Source organism: Neopsephotus bourkii, unplaced genomic scaffold (assembly GCF_033783945.1).
Source record: "Neopsephotus bourkii isolate Nb327-2 ecotype Australia unplaced genomic scaffold, CSIRO-AGI_Nbou_v1 NB_1060, whole genome shotgun sequence".
Lineage (NCBI taxonomy): Eukaryota > Metazoa > Chordata > Aves > Psittaciformes > Psittacidae > Neopsephotus > Neopsephotus bourkii.
In genome coordinates this window covers 2,710,878-2,732,197 of record NW_026901548.1, presented here as the reverse complement: position 1 = coordinate 2,732,197, position 21,320 = coordinate 2,710,878, and the positions used below count along the sequence as shown (strand labels likewise).

General features: G+C 49.6%; 2 protein-coding genes across 3 annotated transcripts in view; one reads left to right on the top strand and one right to left on the bottom strand.

Moving 5' to 3' along the window:
• BHLHE23 (basic helix-loop-helix family member e23) overlaps positions 1-21,320 on the bottom strand; it is a 191,369-nt gene that overhangs the window by 131,352 nt on the left and 38,697 nt on the right. The window lies entirely within an intron of this gene.
• On the top strand, positions 2,119-20,924 carry SLC17A9 (solute carrier family 17 member 9). 2 transcript variants are annotated; one of them, XM_061361522.1, is made up of 13 exons: positions 2,119-2,237; positions 10,000-10,197; positions 11,704-11,843; positions 12,510-12,609; positions 13,343-13,473; positions 14,131-14,227; positions 15,077-15,173; positions 17,169-17,256; positions 17,555-17,589; positions 18,142-18,257; positions 18,708-18,763; positions 18,879-18,908; positions 19,018-20,924. In XM_061361522.1, the coding sequence occupies exons 1-13, from the start codon at positions 2,137-2,139 to the stop codon at positions 19,179-19,181; spliced, it is 1,353 nt and encodes a 450-aa protein (XP_061217506.1). In that variant the 5' UTR covers positions 2,119-2,136; the 3' UTR covers positions 19,182-20,924. The 2 variants fall into 2 exon arrangements, with proteins under 2 accessions (XP_061217506.1, XP_061217507.1); XM_061361523.1 differs by lacking the exon at positions 10,000-10,197.

The following is a 21,320-nucleotide window of genomic DNA, read 5'->3' as shown; positions in this document are numbered from 1 at the left end:
CATAAAATCTTCAACCATTATGTGGATAAGCTCCAGTGATAATTCAGCTCATACATTAACCCAATAATGTTTTTGTGGGTTGAATCTTCATGCAGGTTAAGCTGAACACAGGAAAAACGGTAGGAGATTGTGTTCTTGCACCTGTCTTCTGAACTAACTCCATTTCCCATTTAATCAGCTCAGTGGGAGCTTAGCTTCCAGAAAATGATGCAGTCTGTGGTTTTACTTCTTATTTATGTGCATGCAAGAGATGCTACGCTGAAATGCTTTTTTTAGCTGCAGCTATTTTGGACAGTGAAACTCGCTGGTGATGTGAGAAGCAAATTAGTTAAAGCAGCTGTTAATTGGGGAGGAACTGAAGAATACTGTAGCTAAAGAAAGCTGCACTGTGCTTGATTTCCAAACTGCATCCTAATTTTGGTAAGTTAGCAGCTGCTGTTGTGTCTTGCATCCCACAGCAGTGAGACTTAGCGTAGTAGTAACTCATGCAGGGGTTCAAGTTAGTAAGTTGTCTGTATATGTGATACTGTCCCATGCCCAAGACTTTTTTAGTTCGTTTCTGAGTTTATGATGTGCATTTCACTTGTGTAGCTACATCAGCACTTCACATCCCCTCCTGCCTTGAATTAACTCCAAGCATACACACTCTGTAACCCCCCCCACGTCGAACAATGGCTTTGATTTTTGGCTGTGTTTTCCCATGCCTTGGCTCCCTCTTCTGGAAACGGGCACAGTAGCAGAGTGAATAAAAATACTTTATAGTTTCCAGTTTCCTGTCCAAATAAAGGGCGGAAAGCCTACTACTGGATGGAGGTTAAGCCCTGTGGTTACTACACATGGTTCCTCTCAGTTTCCACTTGTAGCAAAACTTGTACTGGTTTTCTCAGCTGGCAGCAGGTCTGTGTGACTGTGCCAAGGGCCTTTTGAGGTAGATCTCTCTGAGGAAGAAATGCTGAAGCAAAGGACAAAGTATGATTCATGCTTTGGTCAGCCCTGGCAGCGTTCTTCTGGAGTTCTCTATGGGGCGTAAGGAGCCTCTTTGCTATTTGACTCCCTGAAGTCCAACTCGGTAATGCAGTTACCCCTCTTGATTTAAGTAGCTAACTGCTAGGGACCTGCAAGGTATTTATGTGAGAAGAAGAATGGGTGAGTGAGGTGACCAACAGTCTGCTAAAGGCTTTATTTCAATGGGCATTTACAGGAGCAGAGGGGAGATGCCTGCCCTGCACCTGCATCCTGTACTTCTTGGTGCAGTTTGGTACCCAGGAGCTGGCACATTCCCCAGGGTTGTCTATGACCTTGGTGACCCTGGGCAGGAGCTTATTGGTCCTTTGCTGACCTCAGGTTTTGTCTTGCCTCCATCCAGGCTGCTGCCAGCCACAGAATCACCTGGATGATGTTTTGCTAACGCTCTTCTGCTGGCTCCCTTGTATTCCTGAAATGAGTCACGAGTCCTCTTATTTTGACTGAAATAACCACCGTTTTAATGATCTATTTTGAGTTTCTAGCAACCTGGTCTAGTGGAAGATGTGGATCGGGTGGAACTAGATGATTTAAGGTCCCTTCCAACCCCCACCAGTCTGTGATTTGATTTCTACAACAGACTCTGGTCCGTCCTTTCAGTTACAGCATGACCTCAGCCCTATGCAACAGAGTTAAATCAAGCTGCAACAACACTGATCCCTCTTCATTTTATTCATTAAATTCTTTAGATAGGAATATAATGTCCAATTCTAATCCTGAAAAAGCAGGGGGAGACTCTTCTGCTGGCAAACCCATGGAAGCTGGAGCCGCAGGGGGCTCCCCAAATGTTGCACTCCCTGCTCTCAGGTGAGGAGGGACACGGTTCAGCCCCTCGTTAACCCCGTTTGGTTTTGCCGAGGAGGGGGGGTCAGTATTTACCGGAGGAGAAGGGGAAATAAAAGGGGAAAGCGCTAAAACCGCGCAGGTTTGTGGCTGCTGGATGGAGGCAACGACACCGGCACCGGGGACCGGGACCGGGATCGGGACCCGCCCGCTGCGGGACTTCCCGGAACGGGGCGGCGGGAGGCGCTGACACGTGGCCGCGGCCCGGCGGGGGAGGGAGCCGGCGGCCGTCGCGATGTGAGCGGAGCCGAGGCGGAAGGCGCTGCCCGCATGGCCGCGGGTGGCGGCGGCAGCGGCAGGAAGGTGCCGGTGAGCAGCGCCGAGCACGGCGGCGTGAGGAGGGATGGCGGCGGGGACCCGCACTGGTCCAGGTAAGGCTGGACCCTGCTTCGCTGCTCGCAGCGCTCTGCCGGGACACCCCCTGCAGCATCCCTCGGTCCCTCGCCACCGCCTGATGCGGCTTCGGGATGGAGGCGGTCGGGCAGCCTGAGGCGGTGTCGGGAGCGCCCGGTGTTCCGCCTCGGGACCTCGGCCGGTCCAAGACCCGCATCGCCCCGGTGCTGCGCCCCGCGGGTGCAGGAGGATGGGACCGGGGTACGCGGCCCCACCGCCCCGGGCAGTCCTCGCTGCTTCGCTTTGCAGGCTCCAACGGAGATGGTAGAGAAAAAGGGAAAGATCTGGGATTAATGTGAAACATGAGGGGGGGGAAAGCCTTTAGAGCTTGTTTCTGGCCTGCAGTCATAGTGCTGAGACCACTGAGAAGTGGTTCTTATCGAAGTGTGCCAGCAGGGATGCTGGTGCTGCTGCTGATAATTAATTACGATAAAGTCTGGAATAGTTGCTGGGCAGCAGCACGAACCGTTCTTCAAGTTAAGTAATTAAAACATTATTAAGCCCAAACTGAGCACTTTTAACAGTCAGGGGATAAGCAAACGGGCCAGGTTCGATGGGGCTTTGAGCAACATGGTCCAGTGGAAGGTGGAACGCCAAGGGGAGGAATTGCCCTTTCCAGCAACAGGCAGCCACTGGATAAGTTGAGGTTTATCATCAATTGCTTCCTGCAGGGGCAGCAGGATGATGGCTGCTTTAAACTTCCATCCCAAGGGAGGCTTTTCCAGCAGTCAGAGACCTGAAAGTCCAACCAAACCCATGCTTATCTCACCTAAAAGGTCTCAAAAGCAGACTTTTGGTGCTGGGGTTGCTTAAAATTGGAAGACTCTTTTCCTCAAAAGCGCTTAGGAATATTCATTTCTCTCTGTCTCCCACTTTCTAACTGTTCCCTCTGTGAAACAGGAGTGATGGGAGAGGAAGAACCTCGCACCAAGTTTCCATGAGGTGAATTTCCATTTAGATGTTCTTCCTCTAGTACAAAATCAACACATTTGGCCAGAATGAGCCCTCCCATTTCCCAAATCTCTTTAAAACCCCTTGATAACACTTTCCCAAATGAAAGTGGATGTAGATGAAGACAGTCTGTGGCTCGAGACAGATGTATTTTGCAGTGATTCTGACCATCTTCAGTGCTGCTAGTTAATAGAACCTGGTTAATGTGAAGGAGCAGCAGGATAACCATAACTCCCATCAGGTCCTTATCTCTATTGCTGTCATTTACAGAAGCTGAGCTCCTTTGCCTGTTGTTTGGTGTGGACACACACATGTGGTCACAGCCCGTGATTGAGCAGGCAGAGGGTGGGCAGGGCAAAGGGAGAGCAGAAAGGAGGAGCGAGCAGCCAGCTCATGGCGCAGGTTGGTTGAGTTGGATAAAATACCTCATTGGGTGGTTTAAAGTCAATTTGGTGGCCAGTTTTCAAACAGCATGTGCAAATAAAGAGCTCTCCCCATTTCCCAGTGTGAGTTATTGCCATGAAGGCAAGGTCTTATCAAGTGGGGGAAGTGACATGGGTTCTCCTTTCATGCTCCAACAAAAGACATACCAGGCAGCCTTCCAAGATCTGTCTGTGCTGTCAGAGCAAGGAGGGATCAACAGTTATCTTGGCAGGTTTAATTTTCCATCTTTGTTCATCCTGCTTCTTCTTTTGTCCTCCCCTTTCTCCGATGGCTTTTCCTTCCTCTTCCATGTTCTTGCCCTATGTTTTATCCTGCCTTTCCAGCTGCCTTTCCCAAATGTTTATGCAGGTTTCCAACAGCTCCGTTATCGCGTGTCTCCTCTTCCTCTTCCAAGAGCAACACTTTATGTAGCGCATCTGGACATTTAGATAGCACTTTTAAATGGAGATCTTAACGTGCCAAAGCAGGACTGGGGCATGTAGATGTGTTTAAGCATCTCTGGTTTAACCAAGGGAGGACCGAAGCAGTAAGAAGATAACTCAGGCTGCACACAAAGTGGATCCAGCAGCAGATATGGGGCTGGCATTTGGGATGGTGCCTCCAGCAGATAAACACAACATGGAAAAGTCAGTGTGTCCTGGGAAACAAATGACCCCTGGAACCACTCTGCCTCTCCCAGCCTCTGGCTACACCCGAAGACAAGGGATTATTCTATCAGTTTCTTTAAGCTCCAGAGATAAAAGGAGTCGTAGCACTGGTCACAGGCTGGGCTCCAGTCTCCTGACTGCGCTCTGTGGCTGGAGCCAGCGGTCCCGTTGTGTTTCTGAGTCTTGCCAACATGATGTTGCAGCTTTGGTTGCATTTGGTGGTGGTGGGGGTATTCTATTATACCCATTCCTCACCCTGGTTTTAATCATGACCTTGCTGAGGACTTTATTCCCTTGGAAAACGTAGGGAAGACACATTCCATTCCTGGCTGCTCCATGGATGCCCTTCAATCAGCGTGCAAAGCGTGCGCGTGCTGCATCATTCTGTTTTCCCACCACCTCCACCAGGACTTAACAACCCTTTCCAGCTCATAGGAGCTGCTGAAATCTGATTTCATCCCTGCTCTTGCTGAAAGCAAGACGCGAAGAGAGGGAATAAACCCAGAGCCATGCTCGCTGAACACCACTTTGTTGCCATCTGCGGCTCTGCACAGGGAGCTTGTGCACAGGAGGCGGGCAGGAAACCAGCAACTTTCCCAGGAAAAAAAGCCCAGTGTCCTCTGTGCTGCTCTTGTTGGCTGTCAGCGGGTGGATGGGGAGAGAAAAAACCCCTCCTCTAAACCCCAAAGCTCCTTTTGACAGCAACAAATCATTAGCTTGGAGCCAGTCTGCAGCGCAACAAAATCAGCTCAAGGAGGTGGGGAATTCATCTCTCTCTTGACAAGCGTGATGGATTTCCAAGGGAAGGAGGAGTTCTTGTTGAGGGAAACAAAGAGGGAGCAGTGAGAGGATGGTCAAAGTGCCTTAGAAATAACTACCTGGGTATTACCTCCCTGCATAGGCTTGTGGGCATGGCTGCTGTGTTTATGCCACATCAGTCAGGCTGCAGTTGTGGTGCTGATTGCAGTAAATTAAAGCCATAGGCAAGTAAGGTGGAAATGAGATTTTAGAAGTGGGATGCTCCAATGGGGTTGGGAATGGGTGTCAAGGAGGGAAGCATCCCATGTTGAGGCAAGGGACCAGGCACAGCGGGACTGCAGGCATGTGCTGGGGATGTTCCCCTGGGAGGCGGTCCCATGCTTGGGCTGCTGGGTGCCCTTGGTCTGGAGCTGTTGGCCCTTCAGTGTGGCTGGGAGGTGGGTACCAGCGTGTGGGCTCATCCCCATCCTGCTCTGGGGTTCTGGCAGGGATGGGCGAGTGTCCACTGCTGGTGGTGGGGATGAGCAAGCAGGCTGGGGGCACTGGAGGTGGCTCCTGATGGTGTACCCTCCGTGCATCTCCCACAGAGCTATTTCAGTCTGTTTATAGAGAAGGGAACTGAGGTGAAGATGCCCTAGGGGTAGGCGGTGAGCCCTGCTGCCAATGCTTGTGCCCACATTGGCCATGGCACTGCTCCAGCGCAGATCAGGAGTTACAGCTCCCAGATCTTCTCCCACTTCCAGTTATGGAAAACACCCACAAACCTCAGAGACAGCTTCTGGCCAAGAGCTGTTGCTGGGGCAGGCTGTTTGTAGCACTGCTAACACAGCTCTTTTACCACCTGAAAACACCCAAGGGCCCAAACCTGTGCCTTGGAGGGGGTACTAAACTGTGGTCTGATTGATAGCCTCAACTCCAGCAAGTCCATTTTAACAGTGCCCTGCAGTGTCTGCAGACCGACAGAGCAGGGGGAAAGGAGGGAGCAGGTCAAGAGAAATAAAGTTAAATAAATATTTGCTCTGTGGCATCTACTGGAGAAATTCCTCCTGCAGGAAAACACACTGCAAATAAAGATACCCTGTGCTGCTGGCTCCCCTCCCACCCCGGGACAGCTCGGCTTGGGTTTGCTCCTTTAGGGCTCTTGAGCATCCTTGGAAATCCATCCTGACCACTGTGCCCTGGGCAGGGGACCCGTTTGGTTGGTGGGAGCTGTGTCCCAAGGGCATCGCTGGGTGCTTAAAAGCAAAGCTGTGACCCCCCCCCCCCCCCCAAGAACCCAGGGCTGTGTTTAGAGGAGGACCAAGGGACGTCAAGCAGAGCTGCTCAAATGTAGGGCTGCTGCTATACGAAAGCCACCCAGGAAGAGTCATTAGGGCTTGAACTAATTATAGTCTGTCTGGGTGGTGGTTGGAGGTTATGAAATAGGAAGTGTTTTCTAGCTGCATGGCTGCTTCGCTCGGTAAAGAGGGTTTTGGTGCCATGCAGACGGGATGCACCTGCAGTGCCTGTAAGCAGAGAGGCAGGACAGGGCAGGAGAGCACAGGCTGGGCACCAGCAAGTCACTGCCACCATGGGCATCCAATTCAGTCAATTAGGCATCTCCAGACAAGCTCTGGTTGTTCACCTGCCAATAGTTTGGGGGTGGCTGCCCCTTCTCATGGAGGTTTCTGCCCCACATAGCTGGGGCTTAGCCAGGACCATTGTGGGGAGATGCCCAGTGTGTCCACTTGGCTGGTGGGATGGGCATGGTGGCACCGATGACACCGATGGCTGCGACTTCCTTAAGTTTAGGTAGGTTTTACTCTGACTCAGTTTGGTTGTCTCCAGCACAGATTACCTCTACCTCCTTCCTCAGTTAATCTATTAGATTAAATTCATTAATGCTGATAAAGCTCCACTTCTCGGATGGCTGATTTTACCCCCAAAAACTAGTCTTTGAGTCGTCCTTATTCCTTACTTTTTGAAGGAGAGCTCTATTTTCCCCCCTTTGTGCTAGCAGAGGTTCCTTCTGCAACCTTTGCTGTTGTTGTTTTGCACTGAGCAGAGCATTGACTCATCGGCAGCCTCTGTGATAACTATAATTAGGAGAAAATGCATTTACAGAGCTCTTTCCTCTGATGCAAGCACATCATTGTCCTTGCGGAGGAATAATCCTTGCTATGTTCTCAGGTGGGTGTGGGCACCCAGTGATTACGTTTGTCACTCATATTGTTTCAGTGGATTTTCCTACCTGGATATGCCACCTGTGGAGCAAGTGGTTGTCTGAAGCCATCTTTATCATCTCCACTTGTTTTGAGTGTAAGTCTCTACTGATGCATTTGAATGTATGAGAAGAGAATATGAATGTATAGAGTGGAGTAATCAAAGCATTGGCACTGCATTGTATGCCCAAGGGCTTATATAGTGCTCCTGAAAAAGCATAAAAGTCAAGAGAAGAAATTCACTGGATTTCTATCCAAACATCACCTGGGGATGAGGATTGTCAGGAGAGCATCCCTGCTTGGGAATCCCTTCCCACTGCTGTATCTGAGCTGTGCTTTGAATGGTGTTTGTCCCTCCACACCCCCAAATCCCCCTGGGTGTCCCCAACACAGGGGCTGGGGGCTTGGGTGACTCTTCCCTCCTCATTGGAGTGACAGAAAAGCTTGGGATCTCAAAGTGTTCCATCCTACCTCTGTGCTCTGAAGCCAGAGCTGCCCCGCAGCCTGCTCATTGCTATTGGGGGTTCACTCCATTAGCACCAAACTGTGCCTGCACCTTCCTTGGGCGCTGTTGTTGCTGCATTTCCTAGTTGCAAACATGGAACAGACCATGGCAATATTACAAAGAGAAGCAGAGTAAAGGCTGGTTGAGCTGCATGAGTCCTTTTCTCTCCATCTCACACCTAGCAGAGCCAGACAAGGTTTAGGACCAAGGAAGAAATGTCGTTCTAATATCCCATTAAATGCTGCTGTGCTCATCAGGATAACTGCTGGGGGAAGAGGCAGAGCTCATCCAGTGGGAAAACTCATAAAGCTCTCCCTTTGCTCCAGGGGGAAAAGCACAATGTAGAAAACTACCTTGGCAGCTAAATAATAGGAGATACCTACGCACATTGCAGGCTGCTGCGTTTGACTTTGTTACCTCAATAGCTGCAGGTTCAATAGCTCAAAATAATCATTGGAGAGATGATGGACCTGGTCTGGTAACAGCCCCTTTTGGTGGGTGCAGAATGTTGGCTGCTTATACCTGCGAGCATCCCATCTTGGATTGTCTCAGACATCCCTCCATAGCATTTTCCATTGCCAGTTGCTCCCCATCTGCCCTCTGATGGGGGATTTATACCCAAGCCCTGCCCATATCGTCCTGTTGGGGTTGGTCTGTCCAGGCCACGTGGCATCCAGGAGCCTTTGGCTTCATTGTGCTTTCCCATGAGAAGGTGACTTTGGTGGATCTGCTGATCCCAGAACTGATTAGAAACCAAATCACACCAACTTCAGGTACGATTGCTGCATCCCTTCCTCTTGCTGTGAGACCAGGAGGGACCCTGAGAGTGTTTATCAGTTCAAATGGGGCAGTTCAACCCATGCTTACCCATTCCCCCAGCAAAGATACGTGAGGTTTTCTGCTTCCTGTGTTATTTCATACGTATCCACAGTAACAACGGTTCCAACCTCCAAAGCACCAACTGAAACCCTTCCAGTGCCTCCTGCCAGAGCTTGGCACTGAGCTGCTTATCTGCCCTGTCAGGAAACAGCAATAAATCCACCTCCAGCAGGTCCAAGTGCCCAGCCTGTTCTCCCTCTCATTGTTCCTTTGCCTCCCCCTGTGACGGCCCATTTGACACGTTTATAAATGGTTTTGTGCTGTGTGGGATTAACCTCGTTTATCATCGTTCCAGGACAGAGGAATAAACGCTCACTCTGATACACGAAGTGACCCAGGTTGTTTCCAGTGCAGGAGGTGGGAATGTTCAGTAGGGTGGAAAGCACAGAGGTTAATGCCCCGCTCCGGTGAATTCCGTGGTCATCTCTGGAGCAGAGTCTGTTTGCTCAGTGCTTTTGTGCTCCCCTCTGGGCACAGAAATAACCAAATACAAACAGTGGGGTTCATACTAAGCCTTTAACTCCATGATTCGTAGGCAAAAGGGGATCCAGGCTGTCAGTGGGATTGAGGGGAGGCAGAAGAGTTCAGCTATCGCAGCTTGAAGTTTACAGGAAGATGTGGGTCTCTGCTCCAGAATAACATCGCCGACTTGGAGCAGGAGAAAACTGCTTTCCCACTTATTTCTATCTTCTGAAGGGGGGTTCACTTTTCTTGAGGCTGGGTACTTATGTACCAAAAAATGTATTCTGTTAACGTATTATTGCTCATACTATCTTGGGCTTCTTATCAGGCCAGCCTGGATTATCTTGCTCCTCTCTTTGGGCTGTTTAGCCCCATCATATCTTGTCTCTCACTAAAGAAAACCTCCATCTCCCTCCTATTTAGGAGGAGTAACACACAGCCACCCTCCCTGGGGAATGGGTAGGAATGCCAAATAGCAAATGTTTGCTACCAAGACAGTGTGTCCTATGCAAATACCTCCAACCTCATGCACTGAGCTTTTCTTTGTTATCCTTATCTTTTGAAGAACAGTTTCTACAGCATTTGTTTGGGGAAAAAAAAGCAAGCAGGTTCCCCCTCCTTTCCCTCTATCCACAGCAATGCAGGTGCAGCCCATTCCACCTTGGAGCCTCTGGACAGGCATTATTTTACTGCTGGGGTCAAATAGTGTTTGGGTGGAATGTCAGCATCATTCATAAAGTCACCAGATGTGTCACAACCACTGTGCCACAGGGGATTGCATTGATCTTTATGAAGACAGACTCAGCTTGCAAGCAAAGACTGACCCTTGAGTCCTCGCTGTGCATGGATCTACCCCACAGACCATTCCCCATCTTCCTCTCCCTCCTTGCAGGCCCGAGGCCCGTGTCTGGACGGTGATGCTGCTGCTGGGGACGTGCCTGCTGTACTGCGCCCGTGTCACCGTGCCCATCTGCGCCGTCGCCCTGAGCACCTCCTTCGACTGGGACAAGAAGCAGTCTGGGATAGTGCTCAGCAGCTTCTTCTGGGGCTACTGCTTGACACAGATTATCGGGGGACACATCAGTGACCAGTACTGGAAACTGTTCTCAGGCTTCATTTAATGACACTTAGATTGGGTTTGACCAAGCCCAGTTCTAGTCTTGGCAGTGCCAGGTTTCACCCTGGGACAGTGATGGGGTGAAGCGTAACCATGGGGAGATGCTTTATGGGGCACTGCAGGTTGCTCTGAGAGCCGTTGAGGTCTCTCCACCAGCCTCACTCAGGGTCTATAGCTCTGATTTCAGAGGGGATGTGTAGTTTTGTCTGATTAGATTCCTTTGCCTTGAAATTGTTGCACTGCTTACAGGGCAGTCTGCACTGATGGACTTTGCATAGCCAAAATCCCCAGCAAACACAGGGGGTATCCACACAACCACTATGGCCTCAAGAGCTCTGACAGAGCAACTGCCAGGAGGGATCGACAGCCACGTTAATGGGCACTTCAGACCAACATAGGGTTTTTGTCACCTGGAAACAGTGAAGAGCACTTCTATACCAGCGTAATTCCTCTGATGGAGGTTGTTTTTAGCACTGCTTCCGTAACTGGAGTGAAAAAAGCAAACCCACAGGCTTATATGAAAGAAATGGTGGGTGTGAAGCAGGATTTATTTTAGAGAAGTGATAAATGCTGATGCTCTTCACACAGTCCATGGCTGCTGCTCATTGTCCATTGACAAACAGTGTGATCCCAGCAGTGCTGGACAGGAAGGGTTTATAGCTGCAATGACTAACCACAAGAAGAAAACGTTTCCTTTTGCAAGCCCTACAGCTTTGATTTGATCTGCACAGCCCATCTTCGTTTCCAGTTCAGCACCTCCAGTTTTTCCACCCTCTGTTCTCATGCACAAGCAAACCCCCATCACAGTTTCCATCATGTCTGGGGAAAATAAGTGTCTCCATTTTATCACATCAATTAAAAACCAACTTCCCCAGCTAACTGTAAGGAAAGATCTGAGTAATCGCCTGCTTGGGTTCCTTACCCCAGCCACCCCATTCTTAGGAGGGCTTTCCTATGAAATCCTTTGTGAGGAACACGTGCCTGGAAGAGGTACATTACCCATGCAGTGCGCTCTGCAGTTTCATTGTGTTCCTCAATAGTTTGCAAGCAAAAACCCACATCTGAACAGGCAGATCTGGTGCAAAGGAGCAGATGGAAGAGAAAACACCATCACTGAATAAGAAAAGCAGGATGGTGACAGCAGCTTGAGCTTCCCCTCTGTTGGAGCCTTGAGCACATCAATGTGGTGCTGCCTCTAGGGCTGGTGTGTGCAGGAGCTGGGTGGGCAGCACTGGTGGCCAGTGTCCTGGTGGGAGCAATCCCAACTCACTGCCTGCTCCAGGGGAGGCTGAGGTGGGAAGGGACAGGAGGTCAGAGCTGCTCCCCAGGGGCTAAAGACGTTTGTGAGGGAAGAACAGGTTTGACCGAAAGGTGGCTCTTAAAAACAGGCTGAATGGGGAAAAGCCCTTGGGTCTTGGCTGGGGGACTTTGCCCTTTTGTCCTCCCCTTGGCTTTGATAACGTGGTTTCTCTGTTCCAGAATAGGAGGTGAGAAAGTCCTCCTCCTGTCAGCATCGGCCTGGGGGTTCCTCACGGTGCTCACCCCGCTGCTCACCCACATCACTTCTGCACATCTCGCTTTCATGGCCTCCTCCAGGTTCCTCATGGGGCTGCTGCAAGGTGAGACCCATGTCCTGAGCACGTGTCTGTGTCTGTCTGCCCATGGCCTTCCTTGCACGGGGGCTCTTGTGCAGTGAATTCAGGTGCAAGCCATGTGCTTTGCACTGCATGGACCCTTCTGCATGTTTGAGCCATCCTCTGCCTCAAAGCTGCCTCCGCATCCAGGACTTCCACTGGAAAAGAAGGTGCCATCTCTAGAGCAAGCCACTGACAAATCATTCCCCTGTAGATACCTCTGTGCCAGGCCAGGGCTGCTGCTTGTGAAACCATCCCTGTTCCTGTTTGGTTTTCCACATCTTAAAACCCCTTCAAAGCACTTGGCTATAGTCAGTCCTTGCTAAAATGTCTGGATCATTTGGGATGATTTCCCTTCCCTCTTGCCAAGCTGCAGCGCTTGGGAACTGCTGGGGTAAGTGCATTGGCACTGATGGATTTACAGCAGCCCGAGGTAATGATGAAACAAGGGATTACGGAGAAGACCACAAACAAGACTTCCATGGTGATGGATTCACTTTCATTGTTTTATGCCCCTGCTCTGAATTCACCAAGGGTTTTGGTGCTTTGTCTCCATGTTTATTTCCTGCTGGCTTCTTTACATTTGCTGTTGGTTTGCTCTCAAGGGCACAGGAGCCTGACTGCTCCCTGCCCTCCTCCCATTGCTTATAGGGGTGTATTTCCCATCTCTGGCCAGCCTGCTATCCCAGAAGGTCCGTGACAGCGAGCGAGCCTTCACCTACAGCACGGTGGGGACGGGCTCGCAGTTTGGGTAAGTTCAGAAGGCTCTGAGCAGCAAAGTGGCGGTCTCCAGACACCCTACGTGGTGAAACGCCGTTAAAGGGTTGGAGGCAAAACTCACAGCCCAAACTGCATGTGGCTTCCTGGGCCCTTGAGGACAGCGGCTGCAGCTGAGGAAGCCTCAGGCAGTTGCTGTCGTGCATGTCAAGGGTTTGTGTATGGTTTTAGCTTTCTTTTCAAGCCAGACTTTGAAGGGTGTTTGCAACATTTGAATTGCTATGGGAAACAGGCTGATTCGGTAGGAAGAGCAAGGGCTGGCCTGAAACTGCTCACCTGTCCTCTTTGATAGATGGGGTAATATAACTTCCCATGTTAATGGCCATGAGAATATTCTTTCTAAATGGAAGGGTTGCTTAAAAGGCAAATAGAAATATTACTGTGTTTAATCACCTCGCTTTCCAGTGTTATACATTCTCTGAGATGCTTCCTGCGCACCAGTAACCCCAGGTTCCTTACTGATGTGCATGCTCCAGTAGTTGGTGAGATCCCTTCATGGTTTCTCCTCTCCGGGTGAGGATCTGGCCCAAGACGCCATGCAGGGAGCAGGCAGGTTGCAAAGACACAGTGTGATGGGGCTGATGTGCAGCAGCTCTTTTAAGTGCATTTAGTGACGTGTAGCATCCACCCTGGGAGCATCTCCCACTGATGCATCCAGTCCCAATGCTCTTGGCCAGACCTGTAACCGTGGGTGGTTTTCCTTGCAGGACACTGGTGATTGGTGGTGCTGGATCTCTCCTCCTAGATTGGTACGGATGGGAGAGCGTTTTCTACTTCTCTGGTTTGCTCACTTTGCTCTGGGTTTACTGCACCTGCAAGTACCTCCTGAGTGAGAAAGGTAAATCCAGTCACCTATATCCCTTGTGCTGGCAGTTTTGAGCTCTGGCATTGCTGATTTCCTATTCCAAGTCCCACAGTGGATTATATTGCTGCCAAGAGCCTGATCTGACTCCTTGGTACTCTTAAGTACCAGTGAAAACACCAAACAGGGCATGATCTTCAAAGTGGATTAAGCTAAAGCAGGGCGAGATTCTTATTCCAAACAAAGAGCATTTACACATAGAGCTTTTAAAAACCAGTTAATCTGGAACGTCTCTTCCGAGGTAACTGTCTGGGAGTAATTCCACACATGGGAAAAGCCTTACACCTGGCTACAGCATTATTAGTTCAGTGTGATGTGAGCTCAGCTCATCAGGAGTGTGGCGTGTGCCTGATGCTGCACAAAATCCAATCCTGGTCCCTGCTCAAGAGCTTTTTCTTTCATTATAACAGGAGATATAACAAAGGTGGCTGGATGGGAAAAGTATGTGGATACAGTGGAAAAATGCTGGTCACTATGAAAAGGTCTTTTCATGAGCATTCAATAGCGGTATAGCCAAAAAACAAGGGTGAGAAGGAGATTAAAGGTAGCTGTAGAGCGGCATCCCAAGGCTCCCTCCAGCTGCACAGAAAATTACTGATCAAAGCTTCCCTTTGTACGTTTTCTTCCCTGCAGAACTCATCATCCCCATAGACTGTTTAATGAGAGGCCTCTCCATATCCAAGCAGACCAAAGTTCCTTGGAAGCAGCTGTTCAGGAAGCCACCGATATGGTAGGCAGCTCCGGTGGCCTTGAGCATCAGCAGGGCTGGGGAGCAGCCTCCTTCCAAGGGCTTTTCCTCCCTTCTGTGCTTATTTCTTCTGCATATGTGTGTTTTGTCCACTTATTCATGTGTTTGGGAAGCATGACCAGCTTTTCCAACCCCTTCTATATAAATAAAGAACTAAAAAGGTAAGCTTGACAAAAGGGTTTATGTCCTATCCAGAGGAATGTCAGGTTTCACTGTTACTGGCAAATCCTTTTCCTTCACAGGCTGTTTCCTGGATGTTTTGTGCTCCTCTGGAGTGATATTCCCCACCAGTCTGGTTGGAAATGCTGCTTGTAATGGGCTCCTAAGAAGTGATGCTCAGGGGTGTTCTCATTGCTGGCAAAACATCTTTTTAATAGCCATTTTTCCTTGGGGATGATGCATTCGGTACTGAAGCTCATCCAAGCATGCTCCCAAGTGCTGTATTAAGGCAGGGAGGAGGGTGGTGGGGCTGCAGGGCAGCAAGCCCATTCCTGCCTTGAATAACCGTGGAGCATCTGCTGATAACAAATCCCTAGGAAGCCCTAAACACCTCTCGGAGCAGGCCAGCTCTCAGCACTTGGAAATGCACTTACACAATTGCTGCTGCAGTTAACCTCGCCTGGGCACTGAGTGATGCCGATGATGAGGAACCAGCAGTGCTGCGAGTGGCAAGCCAAAAGGAGTCATTACCTATGGAAACAGCAGGAAGCAATTGTAGCACTGTGAGGGATCCCTTTGTACACCAGGAACTGAAAGATTTGGTTGCTCGAGTGCCCTTTTCCAATGTGATTTGTCCCTCCTGATGGTTCCCTCTCTGCTGTGTGTTTCCAGGGCTGTCATCATCGCTCAGCTCTCCACGGCCAGCACGTTTTTCACTCTCCTCTCCTGGCTGCCAACTTTCTTTAAGGAAACCTTCCCCGAGTCAAAAGTAAGTTGGCTCTGAGGCGCTGCAGGTCCCTGTGCGCATGAGGTCGTGCTGGGTACCAGCTGAAATGGGTTGTTAGGGAGCAATATGATGGCAGAGGGATTTGGTAAGAGCAGGCTGGGAAGCAGGAAGAGGTGGGAGGTTTCTCTATGGGGTTAGGAGCTGTTGTTCCCCTGCACATAGATTCGGAGGTGCATCCTCCCTTCGGGTAAGCAGAGGCTGGTTTCTAGTTGCTCCTTTAGGGATGCTGAAGTGGGGTGGAGCTGGAGCAACTTCGTGACAGGGAAGAGAGGTTTATATTTGGGTTTTAGACTGCTTTTCTTCTGAGGTCTCCAAATGGCACAGAGCTCATGATGCTATGCAGTTGCAAATGACCACCATTCACATTTGGGTTTTCACAGGGTTTTTAACTGTACTGGAATGGTATAGCTCAAGCCTGAGAAAATCATAATTACCTTTAATAACACATACTTCAAAACTACTATAACAGCTTCCCTCTCCTCAGCACCAATGATGCTCCCATTCATCAGAAGCCTAGGCAATGCTCATCTGGGCTGAGAGCTGGTATTTAGATCTTGTTCTCAGAAACTCAAGGCAATCTTCACACAATGGCTCTGTTAGGTTTTTATACTTTTCAGAGCTGCTTACAAATGCCTTTTCATATTGCATGTGTAAAGTGCTTTATGGCAGACTTGATATTCATATTAAAATCATGTATTAAAACGAGCAAACATATTGTAGTGACAAGATCTGTGCACCTCAAGTAATGTGCTTGTGCAGCAATAATTTACCATCTGTTCAGCATTATATCATGTTGCCTTTATGTAAGATGCTCTATGAGCGTTCCTGCATCTGGTAATCGCTTCATATGTTTTAATATAAAGGGGCTTGAGGATGCTTGATTTTAAAGGATGGATGATAATCCTTAATGTGGGAAGCCTATGTCACCTACTGGTCAAAGTCCCTTTCTGCAGGTGGGCTGCCCTTACCACTGCTGGCAGCCCATCAGGATGGAGGTGATGGAGTGGTTTGGCTCTAGGTGATAGGCTGTAGGGATGGACAGTTCAGAGTGTTGGGGTTGAGTTTCTGAGCAACCTGTCTGTGTTAACAGACACCCAACCACAAGCCCTATAGGGTAACACTTCCAAAAGTGACCAAGACCCAAAGTTCTGAGGCACTGAAAGCTGGAGGTGAACTCTAATGTGATGTCCAGGAACAGGATTATTCAAATCCAAGATCACCCAAGAACTGGCATCCTAAAACCAGGCAAGGAAGGGAGGGATGCCCCCATGGGGTCACAGGCTCTGAGTAAAGGGGGATACCCTGGAGATGATGGATGGTTCAGACAGCTGAGAAGATGCTCAGCCCAGCCCGTGCTGATTTCAGCTCCTCGTGGGATCTGGGCACCAAAACACCTCTGATCTGCTCTAATCCTGATGTCCGGTAATCATCTGTGATTACAACTGCAGCAAGCTCGCTTAATTGAAAATAGGCCAAAATATGTTGCTGCCCATAACGCTCCCTAATCCTGGCATTAGAAAATCCAGCTCTGTTCCCTCAGCTTCACAGGGATGCTGCTAATGAGGCTGAAGCTGATGGCGGAATCCTGCCGGCAGCTTTACTGATGACCCACAGGGCAGAGTAAAGTCTGTACTTGCTTTGCAGGGCTCTGTGGCTCTGCCACATCACCTTTATGAGCAGTAAACTTTAATCCCTCTTTCTCAGAGCTTTCTGCCTTTGCAGGGTCAGCAGAGTAAAAGGAAAGGCAAGAAACCCACAGATGCTACAGCCCTGTGATGCTCCTGATGCCTTAGATAGTTTGGGGTCATGCAGGGCGTAGCAGGGAGCTTGCTGTATAAAGGGGGTAGAGATCCTGCAAGCAGTCCTGATCACTCCATTTGTTTTCCTTTCTACAGATAACACAGACTATCACATAAAGTGTTTGCAAAGAAACTCGGCTCTGACAGCAAACCTCTGTTGACTTTTGCTCCCTTTCAGGATTGGGTGTTTAATGTAGTCCCCTGGCTGGTTGCGATTCCAACAAGCTTGTTCAGTGGATTTCTGTCTGACCATTTAATCAGCCAAGGTAAGAGCTCTTTTGGCTTTTTCCTCAGCTCTTATTTTATGAGATGTGGGAAGAGGACCTGGCTGGGAGGAGGTGGGCTTGTCGGTAGGATGAAGACCCAGCAAATAGATGTGAGGCTCTGATCTGAAAAGGTTCAAATCCCATCCGTGTGTTTGGAGCTCCCTTTGATCTCACTTGCAATATCCACCTGGAAATGAAATCTGGCCATATGAAATCCACTGACCCTGTGGTCTTCTGGCTGGAGAACAAAGAGACCTGGTGAGCTGTGCTTAACTCCAGTTCTCCCTTTCTCTTCCAGGGTACAAAACCATCACCATTCGTAAGTTCATGCAGGTAAGAGAGCTGAAGCCACAAGAGAGGCACCTGAGTACCTGCTGGGCTGGGCTTACATGGCAAGATTAGACTTCTTATGGAGCTGGGCTGGTGGTTATAGGTGGAAAGAGGGAAGGGTTGCAGACTGGTCGGTGATCAGTATGTATGGGAAATGAAATACAGCGCAAACCCCTGATTGAGGAGCAGAGCGTGGACCAAAAGTGATGCTGAGCACAGAGAGGTGTGAGCGCTCCAGAGAGAGGTTTTCCTTCACAGGCAGAGGCCAAACGTACACTGTCACTCCAAATGACCCCTTAAATACTGAGGAAATAGCAATACAAGGATGGACAGAAATAGAAATGCTGGTTGAGAGCACAGCATATCCTCCCTGCTCCACAGCATCCCATCCCTCCGGACAGACATAGAAGGGCAGGATACCAAGGAAAACAAGCCTCGAGAAGCACCTGGTGCATACGAGCTCTTGCCATTGTAGAAGGGAACAGTTTGTCCATGAAGGACTCGCTTTATTCCCTACAGAAACTGTTGTGGTGTTTGATTTTCCCTTTCTTCCAGGTCATTGGCTCCGGTGTCTCGAGCATTTTTGCTTTGTGCCTAGGCCAGACCTCCAGCTTCTGCAAAGCAATTGTGTTTGCCTCCGCCTCCGTTGGCCTCCAGACCTTTAACCACAGGTAACCAGCGACAGCAGCAGGAGCTGTGGCCCTTAGCTCTTACCCCACACTAGGTATTTCGGGGTCCTGAAGGTAGCTGCCTCCCTTATTGCCGTCAGAGCAAGAAGTGATGCTTGTCTGAGCATCCTGTGTTGGTCCCTGTGAGGGTGGTGGGGTTCAATAGGTTGGAAATGATGCAGCAAAACTCTACTGTGGGGAAGGGCTGGGACCAGCAGGGATTAGGGAGATGAAGCAGGGAGGGAATTGCATTTTTGCCCCTCTAAATGCTTGAAGTCAAATCCTTTTCCTCCTGGTACTCTCTGGTGCTGCTTCACTCTCAGCCTCTTCCCTCCCAGTGCCATTTATTGCCTTGGTCCCTTCCTTTTGTTTGACAACCGAACTCGGGGTGAATGATGAAAAAGGAGCCGTGCTCCATTAAAAGAACCATTTTTCCTCTGTGTTTCTCACTAGCGGCATTTCAGTGAATGTACAGGATCTGGCCCCCTCGTGTGCTGGCTTGCTGTTCGGTAAGGATTCTGGGGGGAATGTGGTCATCAGCAGGGAGGTTTGAGCTCTATGAAATGTCTATTCCATACGTGCAGCCTCAGCTTCCTCCTGTGATACAGCTGCTTTCCTTTACAGGTGTTGGGAATACAGGTGGAGCCCTCCTAGGTAAAGTACCTTCCTCAATCTCAGCCGCTCCTGGGCAGTCCTATCCTTGCAGGAAAACAGGATCTGGATATGGAGCCTTTGCATTTCTTTCTCTTCTCTCCCATCCCAGGTGTCATTTGCGTGTACCTGGCTGGTTACCTGATTGAAACGACCGGCTCCTGGATCTCTGTTTTCAACCTGGTGGCTGCTGTTAACAGCATTGGCCTCTGTGCATTCCTCCTGTTCGGGGAGGCCCAGAGGGTGGACACAGACTCTGCATATATGGACCTCTAGAGATGAGTCCATCAGGCAGCCCAAGGGCAGGAGAGTGTCACATCTTTGTGTCATCGTCGCACAAGTGCCAAAGAACTTATTTTTTTAGGTGTTTAATAGGAAAACATATATTGGGACCAAATACATTGTGGGTCTGGATGGAACCCATGAGAGGAAAGAAATACAGAGTTTATAGTCTGCTCAGGGCATAGCTGATGGCCTGCAGAGCCATTCCATCTCAACATCTCCAGTGAGGATACAGCCAGTGTGAGCAACGTGCCCCAGTCTGTGTGTAGTGGACAAGCACCATGTGGCTGAAGCAGCTCACACGGTGTGTCTCCAAAGGCTGCTGTGGTTTGGGACCATAAGGAGGGCGGATGGTGACACTTGTCCTCTGAGCTAAATGAAAGGAATAATCCAAATGGAGGTACCTCTGACCTTACCCCTCCCTTGCGTGCCTTTGTTTGCAGCCTGCTTGATAGGTACAAGCCAGGCTGAGATGAATTCCAGGCTTGCCTTCTGGCTGGATGTCTGCTGTGGATCCAGGGGCATGAGGTTGCATTGATGCTGAGCTGGGATGTGGCAAAGCAAATCTCTCACATCAGCTGATGTGATCAGGGCTCCCATCTCTCCTGGTTGGCTTTGCTCCATCCCTGAGCCAACATAGAGCAGCTCCAATGTAAGAGCCAAGCTAAGGTGCAGTCACCCATGGTCAGGCATAGCTGGGCTGACCTCATGGTGTAGGTGCAGCCAAGGAATCCCCTGGGAGCTGTTTTGCCATATGCTGTGAATGTATCGGAAGAACAGGTCACGTCCTGTACTATGGATCTATTCTCCCAAATGCTTTTTGCTTGGTTGGACACATCCCCCATGCGCTCCCAAAGGGACACAGGAGACTTTCCAAAGAGCCGGCAAGGGGCAGGTTTTGTTTCTGTGTTAAGCACAGAGCAAATTTCTGCATTGGGGATCCATAGCACTGGATGTGGATCCCTGCGGTTCCCTGGGTCAGAGGGGATCCCTCGGCTGTACACGCCTCTGAGCCTGAATGTCTTAAGTTATTTATAAATATTTTTAAATCCAAGTGCCAAATTCTATATTTTATGGACTTGAGGCCCAACTCTGCTTATTTTGAGGGGTTTCCCCACAGTATCTCTACAAGGGAAGGATTTCCCAGCCTCCGCTGTCTGGTTTTGGAGGTTCTGTTTTAAACGTGATGTTTCGTATTAAAGCAATTCACTGCTTTCCCTCCCACCTCCAGCTTACAGCCTGAAAGGACCCCTTTGATTGCTCCAGGAACCTTCAGCTGAGCCTTGGGGGCAGATTTCCCAAGGGACCTCATGGTGCAGGAAAAGCTTTAGGTTACCCCCTGCTTTTCCTTTTGTTTTGGCCAAATTTCCTCTTGGAGGGTGTGTTGGGCCCATGTAAAGTCTCTGAGTGGCTGAGTTTATAATGCAAATACTGACAGCCTTTGAATTGCAGACTCGTTAATGGGTGCCACTAAGCTGGGTTACTTACTGGGGATATTAAGAGATACAGATGCGACTGGCTGATGTGTTTGTAAGAGAATATGGGATCCCTGTGACCTGATGGGGGCTGGGTTGATAAGAAGGTGTTTTTTTAGCTCCTTCTGTGCTTTTTTGTCTCTAAAAGACTGGTTGCTACAATTCTGTATCTGAGGTGCTGCAGAGCCAGGACACACGAGTGCTGCTGGGAAGCCTCTTAAAATCAGTGGGTAAAATAGGGAGGGCACACAGAGCAAATGCAAGCCAGAGCCATCTCTGCCAGCCTTGTCCTTCATCCAGTCTGAGCAGATTGTTCGCATGGCCTTTCTATAGAGACATAGGGGAAAAAGAGATGTGGGTTTCTTTTCAACATCTTCCCTGGGTGTTCGTTGTAGGTGAGGAGCACAGGGAGGGGATTCTGGTTCTCTCTGCTGTTTGCACCATCTCTTGGGGAAGAGTTGATGCGTTTAAATCACTCTCATTCGAAGCAGGCAGCTTGGCCACCCCTTGGCTCTGCAAGCTGGGAGATTTGGAACTCATCTTCAATGAGAAGCCAATGCTGCTGCTGGTCCTTCTCTGCAAACTCAGCTAACACTTTGGTGGGCAGTCCAGGCTACCCCTCTCTGTAAGCTGGCTAACGAGTTAAATAGCTGAAGTA